At 48.4% G+C, this 20,410-nt stretch overlaps 1 protein-coding gene across 22 annotated transcripts in view; it reads right to left on the bottom strand.

Moving 5' to 3' along the window:
* Positions 1-20,410, bottom strand: part of LOC140717149 (ras/Rap GTPase-activating protein SynGAP-like) — a 683,169-nt gene that overhangs the window by 145,497 nt on the left and 517,262 nt on the right. For all 22 annotated transcript variants that reach the window (XR_012096464.1, XR_012096465.1, XR_012096472.1 and 19 more), the window contains one exon: positions 15,794-15,947. Coding sequence is in view for 6 of the 22 variants with exons in the window: in XM_073030475.1 (XP_072886576.1) it covers positions 15,794-15,947 (154 nt within the window). In the remaining 16 variants the exon portion in view is untranslated. The remainder of the gene's footprint in view (positions 1-15,793; positions 15,948-20,410) is intronic.

The raw sequence follows: 20,410 nt of genomic DNA, 5'->3' as shown, positions 1-20,410 counted from the left end.
AATAAATCACCGACTACAGTCCCATGGCCAGATACAGAATAAATCACCGACTACTGACCCCAGACCAGATACAGAATAAATCACCCACTACTGACCCCAGACCAGATACAGAATAAATCACCGACTACTGACCCCAGACCAGATACAGAATAAATCACCGACTACAGTCCCATGGCCAGACATGAAATAAATCACACACTACTGACCCCACACCGGATACAGAATAAATCACCGACTACAGTTCCATGGCCAGACTCGAAATAAATCACCCACTACAGACCCCAGCCCAGATACGGGATAAATCACCAACTACAGTCCCATGGCCAGACACGAAATAAATCACCCACTACTGACCCCAGACCAGATACAGAATAAATCACCAACTACAGTCCCATGGCCAGACACGAAATAAATCACCCACTACTGACCCCAGACCAGATACAGAATAAATCACCAACTACAGTCCCATGGCCAGACACGAAATAAATCACCCACTACTGACCCCAGACCGGATACAGAATAAATCACCGACTACTGACCCCAGACCAGATACAGAATAAATCACCGACTACTGACCCCAGACCAGATACAGAATAAATCACCCACTACTGACCCCAGACCAGATACAGAATAAATCACCGACTACTGACCCCAGACCAGATACAGAATAAATCACCGACTACAGTCCCATGGCCAGACACGAAATAAATCACCCACTACTGACCCCAGACCAGATACAGAATAAATCACCGACTACAGTCCCATGGCCAGACACAAAATAAATCACCCACTACTGACACCAGACCCGATACGGGAAAAATCACCAACTACAGTCCCATCGCCAGACACGAAATAAATCACCCACTAATGACCTCAGACCAGATACAGAATAAATCACCGACTACAGTCCCATGGCCAGACACAAAATAAATCACACACTACTGACCCCACACCGGATACAGAATAAATCACCGACTACAGTCCCATGGCCAGACATGAAATAAATCAACCACTACTGACCCCAGACCGGATACGGGATAAATCAACGACTACAGTCCCATGGCCAGACACAAAATAAATCACACACTACTGACCCCACACCGGATACAGAATAAATCACCGACTACAGTCCCATGGCCAGACATGAAATAAATCACCCACTACTGACCCCAGACCAGATACAGAATAAATCACCAACTACAGTCCCATGGCCAGACACAAAATAAATCACCCACTACTGACCCCAGACCAGATACAGAATAAATCACCAACTACAGTCCCATGGCCAGACACAAAATAAATCACCCACTACTGACCCCAGACCAGATACAGAATAAATCACCGACTACAGTCCCATGGCCAGACACAAAATAAATCACCCACTACTGACCCCAGACCAGATACGGGATAAATCACCAACTACAGTCCCATGGCCAGACACGAAATAAATCACCCACTACTGACCCCAGACTGGATACGGGATAAATCACCGACTACAGTCCCATGGCCAGACAGAAATAAATCACCCACTACTGACCCCAGACCAGATACAGAATAAGTCACCGACTACAGTCTGCAGAAAGGGGATGCATCACCGACTTTAGGTCCCAGGTAAGGGACAAATCATTGTCTATTGCCTCATACCTGATACAGAATAAATCACCGACTACTGACCCTAGACCAGTATGGGATAAATCACCCACTACTGACCCCAGACCAGATACAGAATAAATCACCGACTACAGTCCCTAGACCAGTACGGGATAAATCACTGACCTCAAAGCACAGATACAAGATAAATCGCCGACTACAGTCCCCAGTTATGATAAAAATTACCGACCACAGGTCCAGGACACGGGATAAATCACAGACACAGACCCCAGATTGGGAATAAATCACACAGACACAGACCCCCAGAGATGGAATAAATCGCTGACTACAGTCCCCAGTTATGATAAAAATTACCGACCACAGGTCCGGGTCATGGGTCAATCACCGACCACAGGTCATAGATACCGGATAAATCACCGAATACAGTCCCCAGAGATGGAATAAATCCCTGACTACAGCCCCCAGTTATGATAAAAATTATCGACCACAGGTCCAGGACACGGGATAAATCACCGACTACAGTCCCCAGATTGGGAATAAATCACAGACACAGACCCCCAGAGGTGGGATAAATCACCGACCACACTCCCCAAACACGGGATATATCCCCGACCATACTCCCCAAACATGGGATAAATCCCCGACCACAATCCCCAAACACGGGATAAATCCCCGACCACAATCCCCAAACACAGGATAAATCCCCGACCACAGTCCTCAAACATGGGATAAATCCCTGCTCACAGTCCCCAAACACGGGATAAATCCCCGACCACAATCCCCAAACACGGGAAAAATCCCTGACCGCAGTCCTCAAACACGGGATAAATCCCCGACCACAATCCCCAAACACGGGATAAGTCTCCGATCACAGCCCCCAAACACGGGATAAATCCCCGACCACAATCCCCAAACACGGGATAAATCCCTGACCACAGTCCCCAAACATGGGATAAATCCCGACCACAATCCCCAAACACGGGATAAGTCTCCGATCACAGCCCCCAAACGGGATAAATCCCCAACCACAGCTCCGAAACACGGGATAAACCATCCCCAGATGCAGGTTAAATCACTAACATTATCCCAGATACAGGTTAAATCACTGACCATCATCCCCGGATACAGTTTAACTCAGTGACCACTGTCCCCGGATACAGGTTAACTCACTGACCGCAGAGCAGAGATACAGGATAAATCACCAACTACGGGTCGTGGACACGGGATAAATCACCGACCACGGGTCCGGGACACAGGATAAATCATTGATTATGGTCTTGGACACGGGATAAATCACCGACCACGGGTCCGGGACATGGGATAAATCACCGACCACGGGTCTGGGACACGGGATAAATCACCGACCACGGGTCGTGGACATGGGAAAAAATCACCGACCACGGGGCTGGGACATGGGAAAAAATCACCGACCACGGGTCTGGGACATGGGATAAATCACCGACCACGGGTCGTGGACACGGGATAAATCAGCGACCACAGGTCCGGGACACGGGATAAATCACCGACCACGGGTCCGGGACACGGGATAAATCACCTACCACGGATCTGGGACATGGGATAAATCACCTACCACGGATCCGGGACATGGGATAAATCATTGACCACGGGATAAATCACTGACTATGGGTCCTTGACATGGATAGATCACTGACTACAGACCCCAGAACAGGATAAGCTGACTACAGTCCTCAGATATGAGCTAACTCACTGACTGCGGTCCCCACATACCGAATAAACCATCAACTACAGTCTCCAGATGCAGGATAACTCATGGACTACAGTCCCCAGATATGGGCTCGATCACTGACCACAGTCCCCAGAGATGGGGCAATCACAAAATACAATCCCCATATATGGGATCAATCATGGTCTACAGATGGCAGATACAAGTTAAATGACGTCCACTGCCTCTCCTTTGTTCACATTGCTTGTTACTTCCTCGAAGAACTCTGATTTGTCAAGCAAGATTTCTCTTGACAGAAACCATGCTGACTTTGACTTAACACTAGTGTCCTCGTACCCTGAAACTTCATCCTTAATAATGGTCTCCAACACTTTCCTAGCCACTGAGGTTACACGAACTGGCCTATAATTTCTTTTCTTTTGCCTTCCTCCCCACTTCTTGAAGAGTCTTCCCTTTATTCCATTGCGATACTGATACATGTGACTTGTGCTTCTCCCTCTCAAGTTGCAGTATGAATTCAATCATATGATCACTGCCTCCTAAGGGTTCCTTTATGTTAAGTTCCCTAATAAGATCTGGTTATTACACAACACCCAATCTAAAATAGCCTTTCCCTCAGTAGGCATAAGTTGCTCTAAAAAGCCATCTCATAAGCATTCAACAAATTCCCTCTCTTGCAATCCGACACCAACCTGATTTTCCCAATCCCCTTGTATATTGAGGTCCCCCATTACAACTGTGTCATTATCCTTATTACATGCCTTTTCCAGCTCCCTTTGCAATCTCAGCCCCACATCATGGCTACTACTTGGAGGCCTATATATGATTCCCTTAATAGTAATTTTACCGTTGTAGTTTCTTAATTCTACCCACAAAGATTCAACATTCTCTGACCCCATGTCACCTTTTTAAAAGATGTAATTCCATCTCTTACCAGCAGAGCCACACCAATGCCTATACCTTCCTGCCTGTCCTTTCAATACAAAGTATATCCTTTAAGACCCCAACTATGGCCTTCAGCCACGACTCGGTGATGCCCACAATATCATACCAACCAATCTCTGATTGTGCCAAGAGTTTATCCACCTTATTTAAATACAGCACCTTCAGTCCTGCACGCTTCCCCTTTTTGAATTTTGCCTCTGTGATAGAATTGAACTCTTTGCTCTGTCTGCATTTATACCCAACCATTGGCTTATTTTTCCTTCCATTCATGTTCCACCCATCATCTACTTGTAACCCTGCTGGCTCATCCTCAGCTCTGTCACAGTGGCTCCTATCCCCCTGCCATATTAGTTCAAACCACTCCCAACAGCTCTAGTAAATCTATCGGCAAGAATATTCGTCCCCCTCGGGATTCAAGTGTAACCTGTCCCTTTGGTATACGCCACACCTGCCCCAGAAAAGGTTCCAATTATCCAGAAATCTGAATCCCTGTCCCTACTCCAACTCTTCAGCCATACATTTATCTGCCATCTCATTCTATTCCTATCCTCCTGTTGCATGGCCCTGTAGTGAACTACATATACCTGTATGGACACAACCCCCCTGCTGACTGCTCCTGTGGCTCCTCCCACAGACCGTGGCTCTTCCCACAGACCCCGGTATAAAGGCGATTGGAGGCACAGCCTCGGCCTCAGTCTCCAGGATGCAGTGTGGTGGTCACTTGCTGCTTGTTCTTTCTTCCAGCCAATAAAAGCCTATATCTCGCCTCACTGATGGTGCATCAGGCCCAGGCAGCAGTCCCGAGATTATGACCCTTGAGGTCCTGCTTCTCTGTTTCCTTCCTAACTCCCTGTATAGTTTTATTTAGTGCCTCCTCCCTTTTTCTTCCTATGTCGTTGGTACCAATATGTACCACGACCACTGGCTGCTCACCTTCCCATTTCAGGATATTGTGGATGCGTTCAGAAACATCAGGGACCCTGGCATCTGGGAGGCAAACTACCATCCATGTTTGCATCCACAGAATCACCTACCTGTCCCCCTGACTACAGAGTCCCCTATCACTGCTGCTATCCTCTTCAGTTCCCTACCCTTCTGAGCCACAGGGCCAAAGGCACAGCCACTGTTACTTCCCCCAGTTAGATCACTCCTCCCCACCAACAGTACTCAAAATGGACTACTTAATATAGGGGGGGGCAGCCACCGGGGTGCTCTCCATCATCTGATGTTCTCTCTTCCCTCTCCTGACAGTCACCCATTTATCTGTGTCCTGCGACTACCTCCTGTAGCTCCTGTCTACCACCTCTTCACTTTCCCTAACAAGCCGAAGGTCATCGAACTGCAGCTCCAGTTCCCTCACACGGTCTCTAAGGAGCTGCAACTCGATGCACCTGGCGGAGATGTGGCCAACGGGGAGGCTGGGGGTCTCCTGGACATCCCACATCTGACACCCAGAACAAACACTGGCTCTGTAGACATACCCACTATTCTCTCAAGAGTTAAGTAAGAAATAAGGAATGAACTTATCTACTTTCCTTGCCTCCACCTGACACAGGATAAATCAATTACTCCAGACACCTGATAGAGGCTAAATCACGGACTACTGTTCCAAGATACGGGATAAATCACCGACTGCAGGTCCCAGATACAGGATAAGTCACATTACAGTGCCCAGAGACAGGATAAACCACTGACCACAGTCCCCAGATAAGGGATAAATCCCAGACAACAGTCACCAGATACAGGATAAATCACCGATCACAGTCCCCAGGAACTGGATAAATCACCGACCACAGTCCCCAGGAACTGGATAAATCACCGACCACAGTCCCCAGGAACTGGATGAATCGCCGACCACAGTACCCAGGAACTGGATAAATCACCGACCACAGTCCCCAGGAACTGGATAAATCACCAACCACAGTCCCCAGGAACTGGATAAATCACCGACCACAGTCCCCAGATATGGGACAGATCACTGACGACAGGTCCCAGAAATGGGATAAATTACAGGCTACGGTCCCCAGATATGGGATAAATTACAGGCTACGGTCCCCAGATATGGGATAGATCACTGATGACGGTTCACAGCTACAGGAAAAATCACCAACTTCTGTTGCCGGAAACGGGATAAATTGCCGACTATAGTAGTCAGATACGGGTTAATTCGCCGACCACAGTCCCCAGATATGGGATAAATTCCCGACTATAGTCCACAGATACAGGGTTACTTCACTGACTCCAGCCTCCAGAGATGGGATAACACACTGAATACAGTCCCCAAATAAAGGAGAAATCACCGATCACAATCCCCAGTTATGGGATCAATTACATACTGAAGTATCCAGAAACTAAATAAATATTCACTGACCAGAGTCGACAAATATGGAAAAAAAAATCACAGACTACAGGTCCCAGATACAAGAGAAATCACAGACTACAGTCCCCAGAAACAGGAAAAATCACAGAATACAGGTCCCAGATACAAGAGAAATCAGACTACAGTCCCCAGAAACAGGAAAAATCACAGAAGACAGGTCTCAGATACAAGAGAAATCAGAGACTACAGTTCCCAGAAACAGGAAAAATCACAGAATACAGGTCCCAGATACAAGAGAAATCACAGACTACCGTCCCCAGAAACAGGAAAAATCACAGAATACAGGTCCCAGATATGGGAAAAAGATCAGACTACAGGTCCCAGATACAGGATAAATCACCAACTACTGTCCCTAGATACGGGAAAAATCACAGATTACAGTCACCGGTGATAGGGGATAAATCACTGACCACGGTCTTGCGATATGGGATAAATCCCAGACCGCAGTCACCTGATACGGGATAAATCCCAGACCACAGACAGTCTCCCGATACGGGATAAATCCCAGACCACGGACCCCAGAAATGGAATAAATAATCACTGACCACAGTCTCAAGATATGGGATAAATCCCAGACTGCAGTCACCCTATATGGGATAAATCTCAGACTGCAGACAGTCTCCCGATACGGGACAAATCCCAGACAGCAGACCCCAGGAAGGGAATAAATAATCACTGACCACGGTCTCAAGATATGGGATAAATCCCAGACTGCAGTCACCCGATACGGGACAAATTCCAGACAGCAGACCCCAGGAAAGGAATAAATAATCACCGACCACAGTCTCCAGATACGGGATAAATCACTGACTACAGTCCGCAGAATCAGGATAAATCCCCTCATATGGTGGCCAAATACGGGATAAATCACAGACTACAATAGTTCGATACTGAATAGATCACTGACTACAGTCCCCAGAGATGGGGATAAACCACCGACCACAGATCACAGATACAGGATAAATTCTGACTACAGTCCCGAGATATGAGATAAATCACAGGCTACAGTCCTCAGAGACGGATTACATCCCTGACTACTCTCCCCACAGCAGTTATGGAAGAAAACACTGACTACAGTCCCTAGACCAGATATAGGAGAAATATCAGACTGCAGTCCCCAGATATGCGATAAATCACAGACTGCACCCCTCAGAGATGGGATAAATCACTTATTGACACCAGACACCAAATACAGTCCCAAATACAGGCTAAATCATAGACTACTGTCCACAGCTATGGGATAAATCACAGAATATTGTCCCCATAATAGTATAAATCACATAATACGGTCGCCAGATAAATCCCAGACCACAGACCCCAGGAAGGGAATAAATAATCACTGACCACGATCTCAAGATCTGGGATAAATTCCAGACTACAGTCCCCAGATATAGATTAAATTACCCCTGCTGTACGCAGACCATATACAGGACAAATCACAGACTACAGTCCCCAGATACAGGATGAATTACAGACTAGAGTTGCCAGTTGTGGGATAAATCACTCAATACAGTACCCAAATTCAGGATAAATCACAGACTACTGTCCCCAGATACGGGATAGATCACAGACTACCGTCCCCAGATACGGGATACATCAGAGACTACTGTCCCCAGATACGGGATACATCAGAGACTACTGTCCCCAGATACAGGATAGATCACAGACTACAGTCCCCAGATACGGGATAGATCACAGACTACTGTCCCCAGATACGGGATACATCAGAGACTACTGTCCCCAGATACAGGATAGATCACAGACTACAGTCCCCAGATACGGGATAGATCACGGACTAATGTCCCCAGATATGGGATAGATCACGGACTACTGTCTCCAGATATGGGATAAATCACAGACTATTGTCCCCAGATATGGGATAGATCACAGACCATTGTCCCCAGATATGGGATAGATCACGGACTACTGTCCCCAGATATGGGATAGATCATACGGGATAGATCATGGACTAATGTCCCCAGATACGGGATAGATCACGGACTACTGTCCCCAGATACGGGATAGATCATACGGGATAAATCACAGACTAATGTCCCCAGATACAGGATAGATCACGGACTAGTGTCCACAGATACGGGATAGATCACGGACTACTGTCCCCAGATATGGGATAGATCATATGGGATAGATCACAGACTAATGTCCACAGATATGGGATAGATCACAGACCACTGTCCCCAGATATGGGATAAATCACGGACTACTGTCCCCAGATATGGGATAGATCACGGACTAATGTCCCCAGATACGGGATAGATCACGGACTACTGTCCCCAGATATGGGATAGATCACGGACTAATGTCCCCAGATACGGGATAGATCGCAGACTACTGTCCCCAGATATGGGATAGATCACGGACTACTGTCCCCAGATATGGGATAGATCACATGGGATAGATCACGGACTAATGTCCCCAGATACGGGATAGATCACGGACTACTGTCCCCAGATATGGGATAGATCATACGGGATAGATCACGGACTAATGTCCCCAGATATGGGATAGATCACGGACTAATGTCCCCAGATACGGGATAGATCACGGACTACTGTCCCCAGATACGGGATAGATCACAAACTAATGTCCCCAGATATGGGATAGATCACGGACTACTGTCCCCAGATACGGGATAGATCACGGACTACTGTCCCCAGATATGGGATACTGCATACAAATCACAGGTATGGGATAAATTACTGTCAACATCCCCAGATATGTTATAAATCACGATTATAGGTCCCAGAAATGGGATAAATCACCAACTACTGTCTCCAGATGTGGGGTAAATCACGGACTACAGCTCTCAGATAGAGGATTAAACCACTGACTACAGTCCCCAGATAAATCCCCAAATACATTCCGTAGATACAAGACAAATCACTGCCTGCTAACTCCAGACAGAAGAAACCTTCCTGCCTGTTGATGCAACAGATCGTTATCTCCTCACCACTCTCACCCACCAACACCCCGCACCCACCCACGCACCACCCACACCAGGTTCAGCTTCAAGCCAAAAAAAAATGCTATCTCACTTCGATTGCTTCCAATGAATGCCTGCAGTTCGAGGAAACAGCTCACTCCCGACAACACAGCCCACTGATCTGAAATACTGCTTGCAACGTGCTCCTAACTTTTCTCAGGAGGAGCTCAAGACCGAGACCAATTATTCATTCAGTTACAACCTATTCAGAAGCGTTTCCCTTCCTGACCAATCCCTGGAGAGACCCAGGGCGAAATGCCTGCACTAGATCCCCGTGCCAACGTCAAAGTCTGCCAAAAATACAGCAAGGTCACTTTACTTGCAATGCCCATAAACCAAAGACGCTGCATGTGCAAAGCTGATTTCCTTCCAGGATTCCCTCTCCTCAAAATATTGTAGAATCTCACATTACAATCCTTAAATAATACATGGGCTCCAAATCATCCCGTCAACTTTAAATTAAAATCAGAATTCCCTTGGCGGCTGGGACAAGTTCAGCTCATAGTTAATTCACAATTACTGCTTCAAGTTGCGTGGCACACGGTGTGTGAACACACGAACGGCAAAGCTGAGGCACGTCCCAGCCCCCAGATTCCTATGTGCATCTCAGTTCAACCCACCGTTGATTCATGCTCAGGAGAGGGAGAGGGAGAACACAATAGGAGGAAAGAGCTTCAGAGGTGGGCATCAGGAAGGGAGGGAGAGAGAGGTGGAGGGGAGAGCATGGGAGTGGGGTGTAGGGTTAGAAGGGATGGGGGGGTAGAGGACAGAAGGGTTTAGAGGGATCTATAGGGTTGGTGGGGTAGAAGGGGATGGAAGCAGAGGGTTGATGGGGTAGAGGAGGTAAAAGGGGGTTAGAGGAGGGTGTAGGGGTGATGGTGGGGTAGAGGGGGTGGGGAGGTAATTGTAAATTGTCCAGTGATTAGGCTCAGGTTAAATAAGGTGAGGTTTGAAGGTCCGGAAGGTCCTATTCCCACTGCATCTTGATAAATAAACAAATAACCTTGTAACCACGTCCCCTTATTCGAGATCCTCCCAGCAGTGGAACAATCTCACATCCCTCAATAGGCTTGCACCTCAGTCTTTAAGATCCAAAGAATACAGACCCAATATTTTAGCTGCTGATTACAGAACAATCCCTTACAACAAGAATTTGCCTCTAGTGCTTAAATATGGGAAACTAAATTCAGCACTCCAGGTGTGGTCTCACCTGTAAACTGTCAAGTCAAGTCAAGTTGCTTTTTACTGTCGTTTCGACCATAACTGCTGGTACAGTACACAGTAAAAACAAGACAACGTTTTTCAGGACCATGGTGCTACATGAACTATACAAAAACTACACTAGACTAGTATACCATACTGTACCACTGGGACAGAGTACACCAGGTGTGGGCTTTCTGTTCGCTCCACTAGAACGGATAATCTCCACTCTCTACCAATCCCTCAGCTGGGTCACATCCCTCTGGGAATTACCCAACAATGGAGCAATCCAGGGAGAAAGATCCTGCCCCCATGAAGAATGTTGGGGTAAATTGTACAACACTGCTGACCACTGAGAGGGAGGGGAACCTGACAGTACTTCAGTGCAGAATTTATTGAGGTTATGTTCATCACTGATACTGTAAGCAAGGTTATCTAGTGGTATCATGCAGAATCAGGCCCATCATTTTGTCTGCCTACACTAATCCCATTTCCCTGTATAAGGACTGTAACCTCCTAATCTTCTGCCCTCAAACATCTCCATATTACGGTGTCAGTCTTTGCCTGATGATTTCAGTTTTTCCCCAAAATTATGTATTACTTTTTATACAAGAAATGTCTGCAAAAATAAATCTCAATATTTGTAACATATCTGTACTTTGATAAGAAACTTACGAACACTATCTTGCTGTTACTCTTTTGAAATAAGATTCGTAAATCTATGGACCTGCATTGTCCTGCTGCTACAAATCAACAAATTTCATGACATACCTCAGCTATAATAAACCAGATTTGGTGCCACATGACTTATAAATAAATGCTTCTTAAATGTAATAACTGATTATATCACCCCACCGGCAACATGTTCTAGAATTCAAAACAGTCTGGTCAGGTGGCTGGCCAGAGATCACAGTGTCCATCTGATGGTCTGTGACCCAGTGAGAGGGCACAGGGAGTGTCTGTGACCCAGTGAGAGGGCACAGGGAGTGTCAGTGACCCAGTGAGAGGGCACAGGGAGTGTCAGTGACCCAGTGAGAGGGCACAGGGATAGTCAGTGACCCAGTGAGAGGGCACAGGGAGTGTCTGTGACCCAGTGAGAGGGTACAGGGAGTGTCAGTGACCCAGTGAGAGGGCACAGGGAGTGTCAGTGACCCAGTGAGAGGGCACAGGGAGTGTCAGTGACCCAGTGAGAGGGCACAGGGAGTGTCTGTGACCCAGTGAGAGGGCACAGGGAGTGTCTGTGACCCAGTGAGAGGGCACAGGGAGTGACTGTGACCCAGTGAGAGGTTACAGGGAGTGTCAGTGACCCAGTGAGTGGGCACAGGGAGTGTCTGTGACCCAGTGAGAGGGCACAGGGAGTGTCAGTGACCCAGTGAGAGGGCACAAGGAGTGTCAGTGACCCAGTGAGTGGGCACAGGGAGTGTCTGTGACCCAGTGAGTGGGCACAGGGAGTGTCTGTGACCCAGTGAGAGGGCACAGGGAGTGTCAGTGACCCAGTGAGTGGGCACAGGGAGTGTCTGTGACCCAGTGAGTGGGCACAGGGAGTGTCTGTGACCCAGTGAGTGGGCACAGGGAGTGTCAGTGACCCAGTGAGAGGGTACAGGGAGTGTCAGTGACCCAGTGAGTGGGTACAGGGAGTGTCTGTGACCCAGTGAGGGGGCACAGGGAGTGTCTGTGACCCAGTGAGTGGGCACAGAGAGTGTCTGTGACCCAGTGAGAGGGCACAGGGAGTGTCAGTGACCCAGTGAGAGGGTACAGGGAGTGTCTGCGAACCAGTGAGAGGGCACAGGGAGTGTCAGTGACCCAGTGAGTGGGCACAGGGAGTGTCTGTGACCCAGTGAGTGGGCACAGGGATTGTCAGTGACCCAGTGAGAGGGTACAGGGAGTGTCAGTGACCCAGTGAGTGGGCACAGGGAGTGTCTGTGACCCAGTGAGTGGGCACAGGGAGTGTCTGTGACCCAGTGAGTGGGCACAGGGAGTGTCTGTGACCCAGTGAGTGGGCACAGAGAGTGTCTGTGACCCAGTGAGAGGGCACAGGGAGTGTCAGTGACCCAGTGAGAGGGCACAGGGAGTGTCTGCGACCCAGTGAGAGGGCACAGGGAGTGTCTGCGACCCAGTGAGAGGGCACAGGGAGTGTCAGTGACCCAGTGAGTGGGCACAGGGATTGTCAGTGACCCAGTGAGAGGGCACAGGGAGTGTCAGTGATCCAGTGAGAGGGCACAGGGAGTGTCAGTGAACCCAGTGAGAGGGCACAGGGAGTGTCAATGATCCAGTGAGAGGGTACAGGGAGTGTCAGTGACCCAGTGAGAGGACACAGGGAGTGTCAGTGATCCAGTGAGAGGGTACAGGGAGTGTCAGTGACCCAGTGAGAGGGCACAGGGAGTGTCAGTGATCCAGTGAGAGGGCACAGGGAGTGTCAGTGACTCAATGAGAAGGTACAGGGAGTGTCAGTGACCCAGTGAGAGGGCACAGGGAGTGTCAGTGACCCAGTGAGAGGGCACAGGGAGTGTCAGTGACTCAGTGAGAAGGTACAGGGAGTGTCAGTGACCCAGTGAGAGGGCACAGGGAGTGTCAGTGACCCAGTGAGAGGGCACAGGGAGTGTCAGTGACTCAGTGAGAAGGTACAGGGAGTGTCTGTGACCCAGTGAGAGGGCACAGGGAGTGTCAGTGACCCAGTGAGTGGGCACAGGGAGTGTCTGTGACCCAGTGAGTGGGCACAGGGATTGTCAGTGACCCAGTGAGAGGGTACAGGGAGTGTCAGTGACCCAGTGAGTGGGTACAGGGAGTGTCTGTGACCCAGTGAGTGGGCACAGGGAGTGTCAGTGACCCAGTGAGAGGGCAAGGGAGTGTCTGTGACCCAGTGAGTGGGTACAGGGAGTGTCAGTGACCCAGTGAGAAGGTACAGGGAGTGTCAGTGACCCAGTGAGAGGGCACAGGGAGTGTCTGTGACCCAGTGAGAGGGCAAGGGAGTGTCTGTGACCCAGTGAGAGGGCACAGGGAGTGTCTGTGACCAGTGAGAGGGCACAGGGAGTGTCAGTGATCCAGTGAGAGGGCACAGGGAGTGTCAGTGAACCCAGTGAGAGGGCACAGGGAGTGTCTGTGACCAGTGAGAGGGCACAGGGAGTGTCAATGATCCAGTGAGAGGGTACAGGGTGTGTCAGTGACCCAGTGAGAGGGCACAGGGAGTGTCAGTGACCCAGTGAGAGGGCACAGGGAGTGTCTGTGACCCAGTGAGTGGGCACAGGGAGTGTCAGTGACCCAGTGAGTGGGCACAGGGAGTGTCTGTGACCCAGTGAGTGGGCACAGGGAGTGTCTGTGACCAGTGAGAGGGCACAGGGAGTGTCAATGATCCAGTGAGAGGGTACAGGGTGTGTCAGTGACCCAGTGAGAGGGCACAGGGAGTGTCAGTGACCCAGTGAGAGGGCACAGGGAGTGTCTGTGACATAGTGAGTGGGCACAGGGATTGTCAGTGACCCAGTGAGAGGGCACAGGGAGTGTCTGTGACCCAGTGAGTGGGCACAGGGAGTGTCTGTGACCCAGTGAGAGGGCACAGGGAGTGTCAGTGACCCAGTGAGAGGGCACAGGGAGTGTCTGTGACCCAGTGAGTGGGCACAGGGAGTGTCAGTGACCCAGTGAGTGGGCACAGGGATTGTCAGTGACCCAGTGAGAGGGCACAGGGAGTGTCTGTGACCAGTGAGAGGGCACAGGGAGTGTCAGTGATCCAGTGAGAGGGCACAGGGAGTGTCAGTGAACCCAGTGAGAGGGCACAGGGAGTGTCTGTGACCAGTGAGAGGGCACAGGGAGTGTCAATGATCCAGTGAGAGGGTACAGGGTGTGTCAGTGACCCAGTGAGAGGGCACAGGGAGTGTCAGTGACCCAGTGAGAGGGCACAGGGAGTGTCAGTGACCCAGTGAGTGGGCACAGGGATTGTCAGTGATCCAGTGAGAGGGCACAGGGAGTGTCAGTGAACCCAGTGAGAGGGCACAGGGAGTGTCTGTGACCAGTGAGAGGGCACAGGGAGTGTCAGTGATCCAGTGAGAGGGCACAGGGAGTGTCTGTGACCAGTGAGAGGGCACAGGGAGTGTCAGTGACCCAGTGAGAGGGCACAGGGAGTGTCAGTGACCCAGTGAGAGGGCACAGGGAGTGTCAGTGATCCAGTGAGAGGGCACAGGGAGTGTCAGTGACTCAATGAGAAGGTACAGGGAGTGTCAGTGACCCAGTGAGAGGGCACAGGGAGTGTCTGTGACCCAGTGAGAGGGCACAGGGATTGTCAGTGACCCAGTGAGAGGGCACAGGGAGTGTCTGTGACCCAGTGAGAGGGCAAGGGAGTGTCAGTGACCCAGTGAGAGGGCACAAGGAGTGTCTGTGACCCAGTGAGAGGGCACAGGGAGTGTCTGTGACCATGGAGAGGGTACAGGGAGTGTCAGTGACTCAGTGAGAGGGCACAGGGAGTGTCAGTGACCCAGTGAGAGGGCACAGGGAGTGTCAGTGGGTTAGAGTTAATGAGTTGTGGGCACGCTATGTTGGTGCTGGACACATAGCAACACAACCCTGCCTTCCCACAGCAATGTCCTCATCCTGTGTTGGTCATGGACGCAAAAACCACACATTTCACTTATGTTACAATCTTTCGATACACATGTGACAAATAAAGCTAACCTTTAATCTTTAGAACATGGAACATTCTAGCACAGCACAGGCCCTTTGGCCCAGGTTCTTGTGCCAACCTTTTACTGTACCCCACGAGCGATCTAACTCTTCCCTCCTACACAGCCCATAACCCTCCATTTTTCTTTTGTCTATATTGCCTATTTAAGTGTCTCTTAAATGTCCCCAATGTATCAGTCTACACCCCCACCCCTGGCACTTCCATATTACGGTTATATGTTTCCATCTCGTGGTGGCAGAGAGTGTCCCACTGGAGAGGAGAGTGCAAGGGCTGCCTTACCTCGAAGCAGAACTCCTGGCCCAGGATGCTGCTGTGGACTGGTTTAATGATGGCATCCTCGTCGATGCTCAGCTCCAGTGCCTCGGCTGCACTGCTGGGGCTCAGCAGTGACTCGTGTGAGTGTGACTCCTTGAAGCTCTGCATCAGACGGGTTCTGGAACAGAGGCAGGAAGCGTGAGACAGAGACAGTGCAGGCAACCCAATTCTCCACCCAGGGTCTAACACAAACCCTCTGCCGCAACTACAGTGCAACAGCATTTAATAATTGCAGTTTAACATTTAATAAGTTAAAACACTAAAATGCAGCAACATGTTATATTTTACCTATTCTTTGATATGAAATGTACATCGCTCTTAATCGAAGGCACAACTTCAAATGCACAGATGGGCCTTCTGATCATTTAACAATATATGCAGAATTGCTTAACAAGTCAAGTAATCTTCACAGTCCTGTGTCCCTGCCGGCTTTGTCCCAGTTTACGAGGGAAAGGGGATGTATGGTTATGCACAGTGTGCTGATTGCTCAGGTTCCCCTGGAAACATGATATCAAAACAACAGCCGCCCCAGTAATAAAGAGAACAGTTGGTTGATGAGTTTCATTTCAGTTTCTGAAATAATTGCTATATCTTTTAAACAAACAAAGGTTCCAACTGGCGACAGGATTTTGTAGCTCACTGCGGGGAGAGAAACGTTCCAAGCACAAGGAAACGGGCAGGAACTAGCTACTGAGCCCCATTTGATTGCCCCACAATTCAACAAGAACTTCTACCTCAGTGGCACTTTTGTACGGAGGTCCCTTCCTCCCCTTAACATGGAAAAATCTCTCAGGTGTGAGTGCCAACACTGGTGGACAGGATGGTGAAGGAGGCATTTGGTGCACTTGCTTTTGGTCAGTCAGGATATCGAGTACAGGGGTTGGGACGTCACGTTGGCGTGGCACAGAAGCGTGATGGTTACAGCAACACCTTACGGTGCCAGCAGTAAGATCGGGGTTTGACTCCCACCGCTATCTCAGGAGTTTGTACATTCTTCCCCTGACTACGCGAGCTTCCTCCCACATTCCGACGTACGGGTTAAGGTCAGTGAGTTGTTAGTGCGCTACGTTGCTGCCAGAAGTGTGGCGACATGTGCGGGCTAACCCCAGCACAATCCTCGCTGATTTGATTTCACACAAACTACAAATTCCACTCTTCTTATTTTAGGTACACGTGACAAGTAAAGCAGCTTCAAGATGGCAGCAGCGAGCAACGCGATGTCCTTCAGACAGTTCACGAAGCTACTCCTTTGACGACTTCTGTAAGAGGGTGCAGGGAGACAGGGCACTAAACTGAATACTCTTGGACACCCGGTTTGATGTTTGATATTCTCTGTGTTGTTCGCTCACTTTTTGTCATTTGCGCAATTCGTTCTTTTTTGTTGCACATTGAGTGTTTGGCTTTTTTTTTGGAGCAGGTCTTTGTTTCGCCTGCAGCAGGACGAATCTTGGGGTTGCTTTTCGTACGCATGCTTTGATAATAAGTGTACCTTGAACTTTAATCTTAAACCTGTAGAAATCACCGGTCAACTGCACTTGCAGTATGGAGTGCAGTTCTGGTCACCTGAGGTAGGAACAAGGCAATTAAGATGCAGAGGATGCAGAGTGTTTGTAAATGAAGTTAACCCTGCTGGGTCAGGAGCCTGGTGATGGTAGAATTTAAACTCTACAAACTTTCCGGGACCCCTTTACCCACATTCACCAGAACCCTATACAAGACCATGAGAATTAGGCCATTTGGCCCATCGAGTCTACTCCACCATTTCATCATGGCTGATCCATTTTTCCTCTCCGTCCCAATCTCCTGTTTTCTCCCCGTATCCCTTCATGCCCTGATGAACCAAGAATCTATCAACCTCAGTCTTAACTATACACAAGGACTTGGCCTCCACAGCTTTCTTGTAATACTACGGCCTAGCAGCTTGTAAGCAGCCTCATGCGTGGCACTCTGTCAAAGTACACAACATCAACCTTTGTCTATCCTGCTTGTTACTTCTTCAAAGATTCCAACAGATCTGTCAGGCAAGATTTTCCCTTGAAGATTTTATCATGTGCCTCCAAATACCCTGAGACCTCATCCTTAATCATCAACTCCAACATCTTTCCAACCTCTGAGGTCAGACTAACTGGTGTAAACTTTTCTTTCTTCTGCCTCTCGCCCTTCTTGAAGAGTGGAGTGACATTTGTAATTTTCCAGTCTTCCGGAGCCATTGCAGAATCTAGTGATTCTTAAAAGGTCATCACTAATGCCTCCATGATCTCTTCAGCTGCCTCTTTGAGAACACCATCTGGTCCAGGTGACTTATCTACTTGTCTTCTCCCAAGTAACGAAAACTTCACAGACTTCATGACCCCTGACATCTGGAACTTGCACCATACTGCTAGTGTCTTCCATAGTGAAGACTGATGCAAAATACTTTTCAATTCATCTGCCATTTCATTGTTCCTCATTACTACTTCTCCAGCATTGTTTTCCACTGGTCCAATATCCACTCTGGCCTCTCCTTCACACTTTATGTATCTGAAGAAAATTTTGAAATCTTCTTTAATATTATTGACTAGCTTATATTCATATTCCATCTTTACTTTCTTAATGACTTTTTTTAAAGTTGCCTTCTGTTGGTTTTTAAAAAGTTTCCCAGTCCTTTAACTTCACACTAAGTTTTGCTCTATTATATCCCCTCTCTTTGGGTTTTTTGTTGGCTTCGACTTCACTTGTTAGCCACAGTTGTGCTATCTTTCCTTTGGGATATATATGCTCTTTGCCTACCCAAATGCTTCCACAAGTTCCAGCCATTGCTGCTCTTCCATCATCTCTGCCGGTGTTCTTTTCCAAACGATTCTCACCAACTCCTCCCTCATGCCTCTAATTCCCTTTACCGCACTGTCATGCTGATACATCTGACTTTAGCTTCTTCTCCTCCTCAGATTTCGGGGTGAATTCGATCATATTATGATCACTTGCATTATGGTCTCTAACCCATTCTGGTTCATTGCACAACACCCAGTCCAGAATAACATACCCTCTAGCGGGCTCAACCATGAGCTGCTCTAAAAAGCCATCGCGTAGGAATCCTAGAAATTTCCCCCTCCTGGAATCTTGCTTCAACCAGATTTTCCCAATCTACCTGTAGACTGAAGTCCTCCATGACTGTTGTAATATTGCCCTTTTGGCATGCACTTTCTATCTTCTATCTCCCATTTGTAGACCACATCCTTACCACTGTTTGAGGGTGTGTATACAACTTCCATTTTGCAATTCCTTAGCTCTATCCACAAAGATTCAACACCTTCCGACCCTTCATTACCTCTTTCTAATGATTTGATTGTATTTTTTTACCACCAGCCTTCCTGCTTGTCCTTTTGACACAATGTGTATCCTTGGATACTAAGCTGCCAGCTATAATCTTTCCGCCATGATTCAGTGATGCCTACAGCATCATACCTGCCAATCTGCAACTGCGCTGCCTTATTCTGTATAATGTGCTCATTCAGATACAACACCCTCAGTCCTGTTTTTCGATTTTTTCCCGCCTTTTACTTTGCAACTCATCCTGTTGACTGCAGTTTTTCCCTACCAACTGCCTGTCCTCACTACACAGAGCCTCTGTTTGTAAACTTCATCTTCAACATTATTATTTGACTTTCCTACGATACTTCTTGCATTGAAATACAGGCAGCAGCACGCTCAGCCTTTTGATTCCTAATGTTGAGGTTCTACCAACATCTGCTTCCACAACCTCTCCCCTAACTGTTCTGGCACCCACCCCCTTGTAATTCTAAACTCCACTCCATAACAGACCTTTGCTCTAGGTTATTAATCCCCTCCAGTTCAAGTGCAAACTGTTTCTTCTGTACAGATCCCACCTTCTCTGGAAGAAAACCCAATGATACAAAATGTTATGTCCTCCCTCCTACACCAGCTCTTTAACCACTTTAGCCACATCTTAAACTGTATAATCTTCCTAGTTCTGGCCTCACTAGCACTTGGCATGGGTAGCAATCATGGAGGCCCTGCCCTTAGCACCTAACTCCCTATGCGGAACTTTATCACTCATCCTAACCATGTCATTGGTACCTACATGGATCACAGCTACTGGCTGTTCTCTCACCCAGTAAGAATGCTGAGGACTCGATTTGAGATATTCTGTGACCAGACACCCACAAGGCAACATAACATCCAGGAATCTCATTCTCATCCACAGAACCTCCTGTCCGTTCTTCTAACTAATGAACTCCCTTTACCAAGCATGCCTCTTCTCCTCCCTTCTCTTTTGAGTCAGAGCTAGACTCAGTGCTAGGGACACAACCACTGCGACTTTCCTCAACCAAAACCCACCCCCATCAGTATACCCGTTGCTGAGGGGGATTGCCACAGGGGTTCTCTGCACTGGCCTCTTAACCCCTTTCTCCTTCCTGACTGTCACCCAGTTTCCTGTGTTCTGCACCTTGGGTGTAACTACCTCTTTATATGTCCTATCCATCACTCCTCCAGTCTACTGAATGATCCGGAGTTCAAGCAGTTCCAGCTGCAACTCCTTAACGCGGATTGTTAGCAGTTGCTGCTGGATGTACTTCTCAC

Source organism: Hemitrygon akajei, chromosome 2 (genome assembly GCF_048418815.1).
Source record: "Hemitrygon akajei chromosome 2, sHemAka1.3, whole genome shotgun sequence".
In the NCBI taxonomy this organism is placed as follows: domain Eukaryota; kingdom Metazoa; phylum Chordata; class Chondrichthyes; order Myliobatiformes; family Dasyatidae; genus Hemitrygon; species Hemitrygon akajei.
The sequence above is the reverse complement of the archived record's forward strand: the minus strand, read 5'-3'. Positions and strand labels throughout refer to the sequence as shown.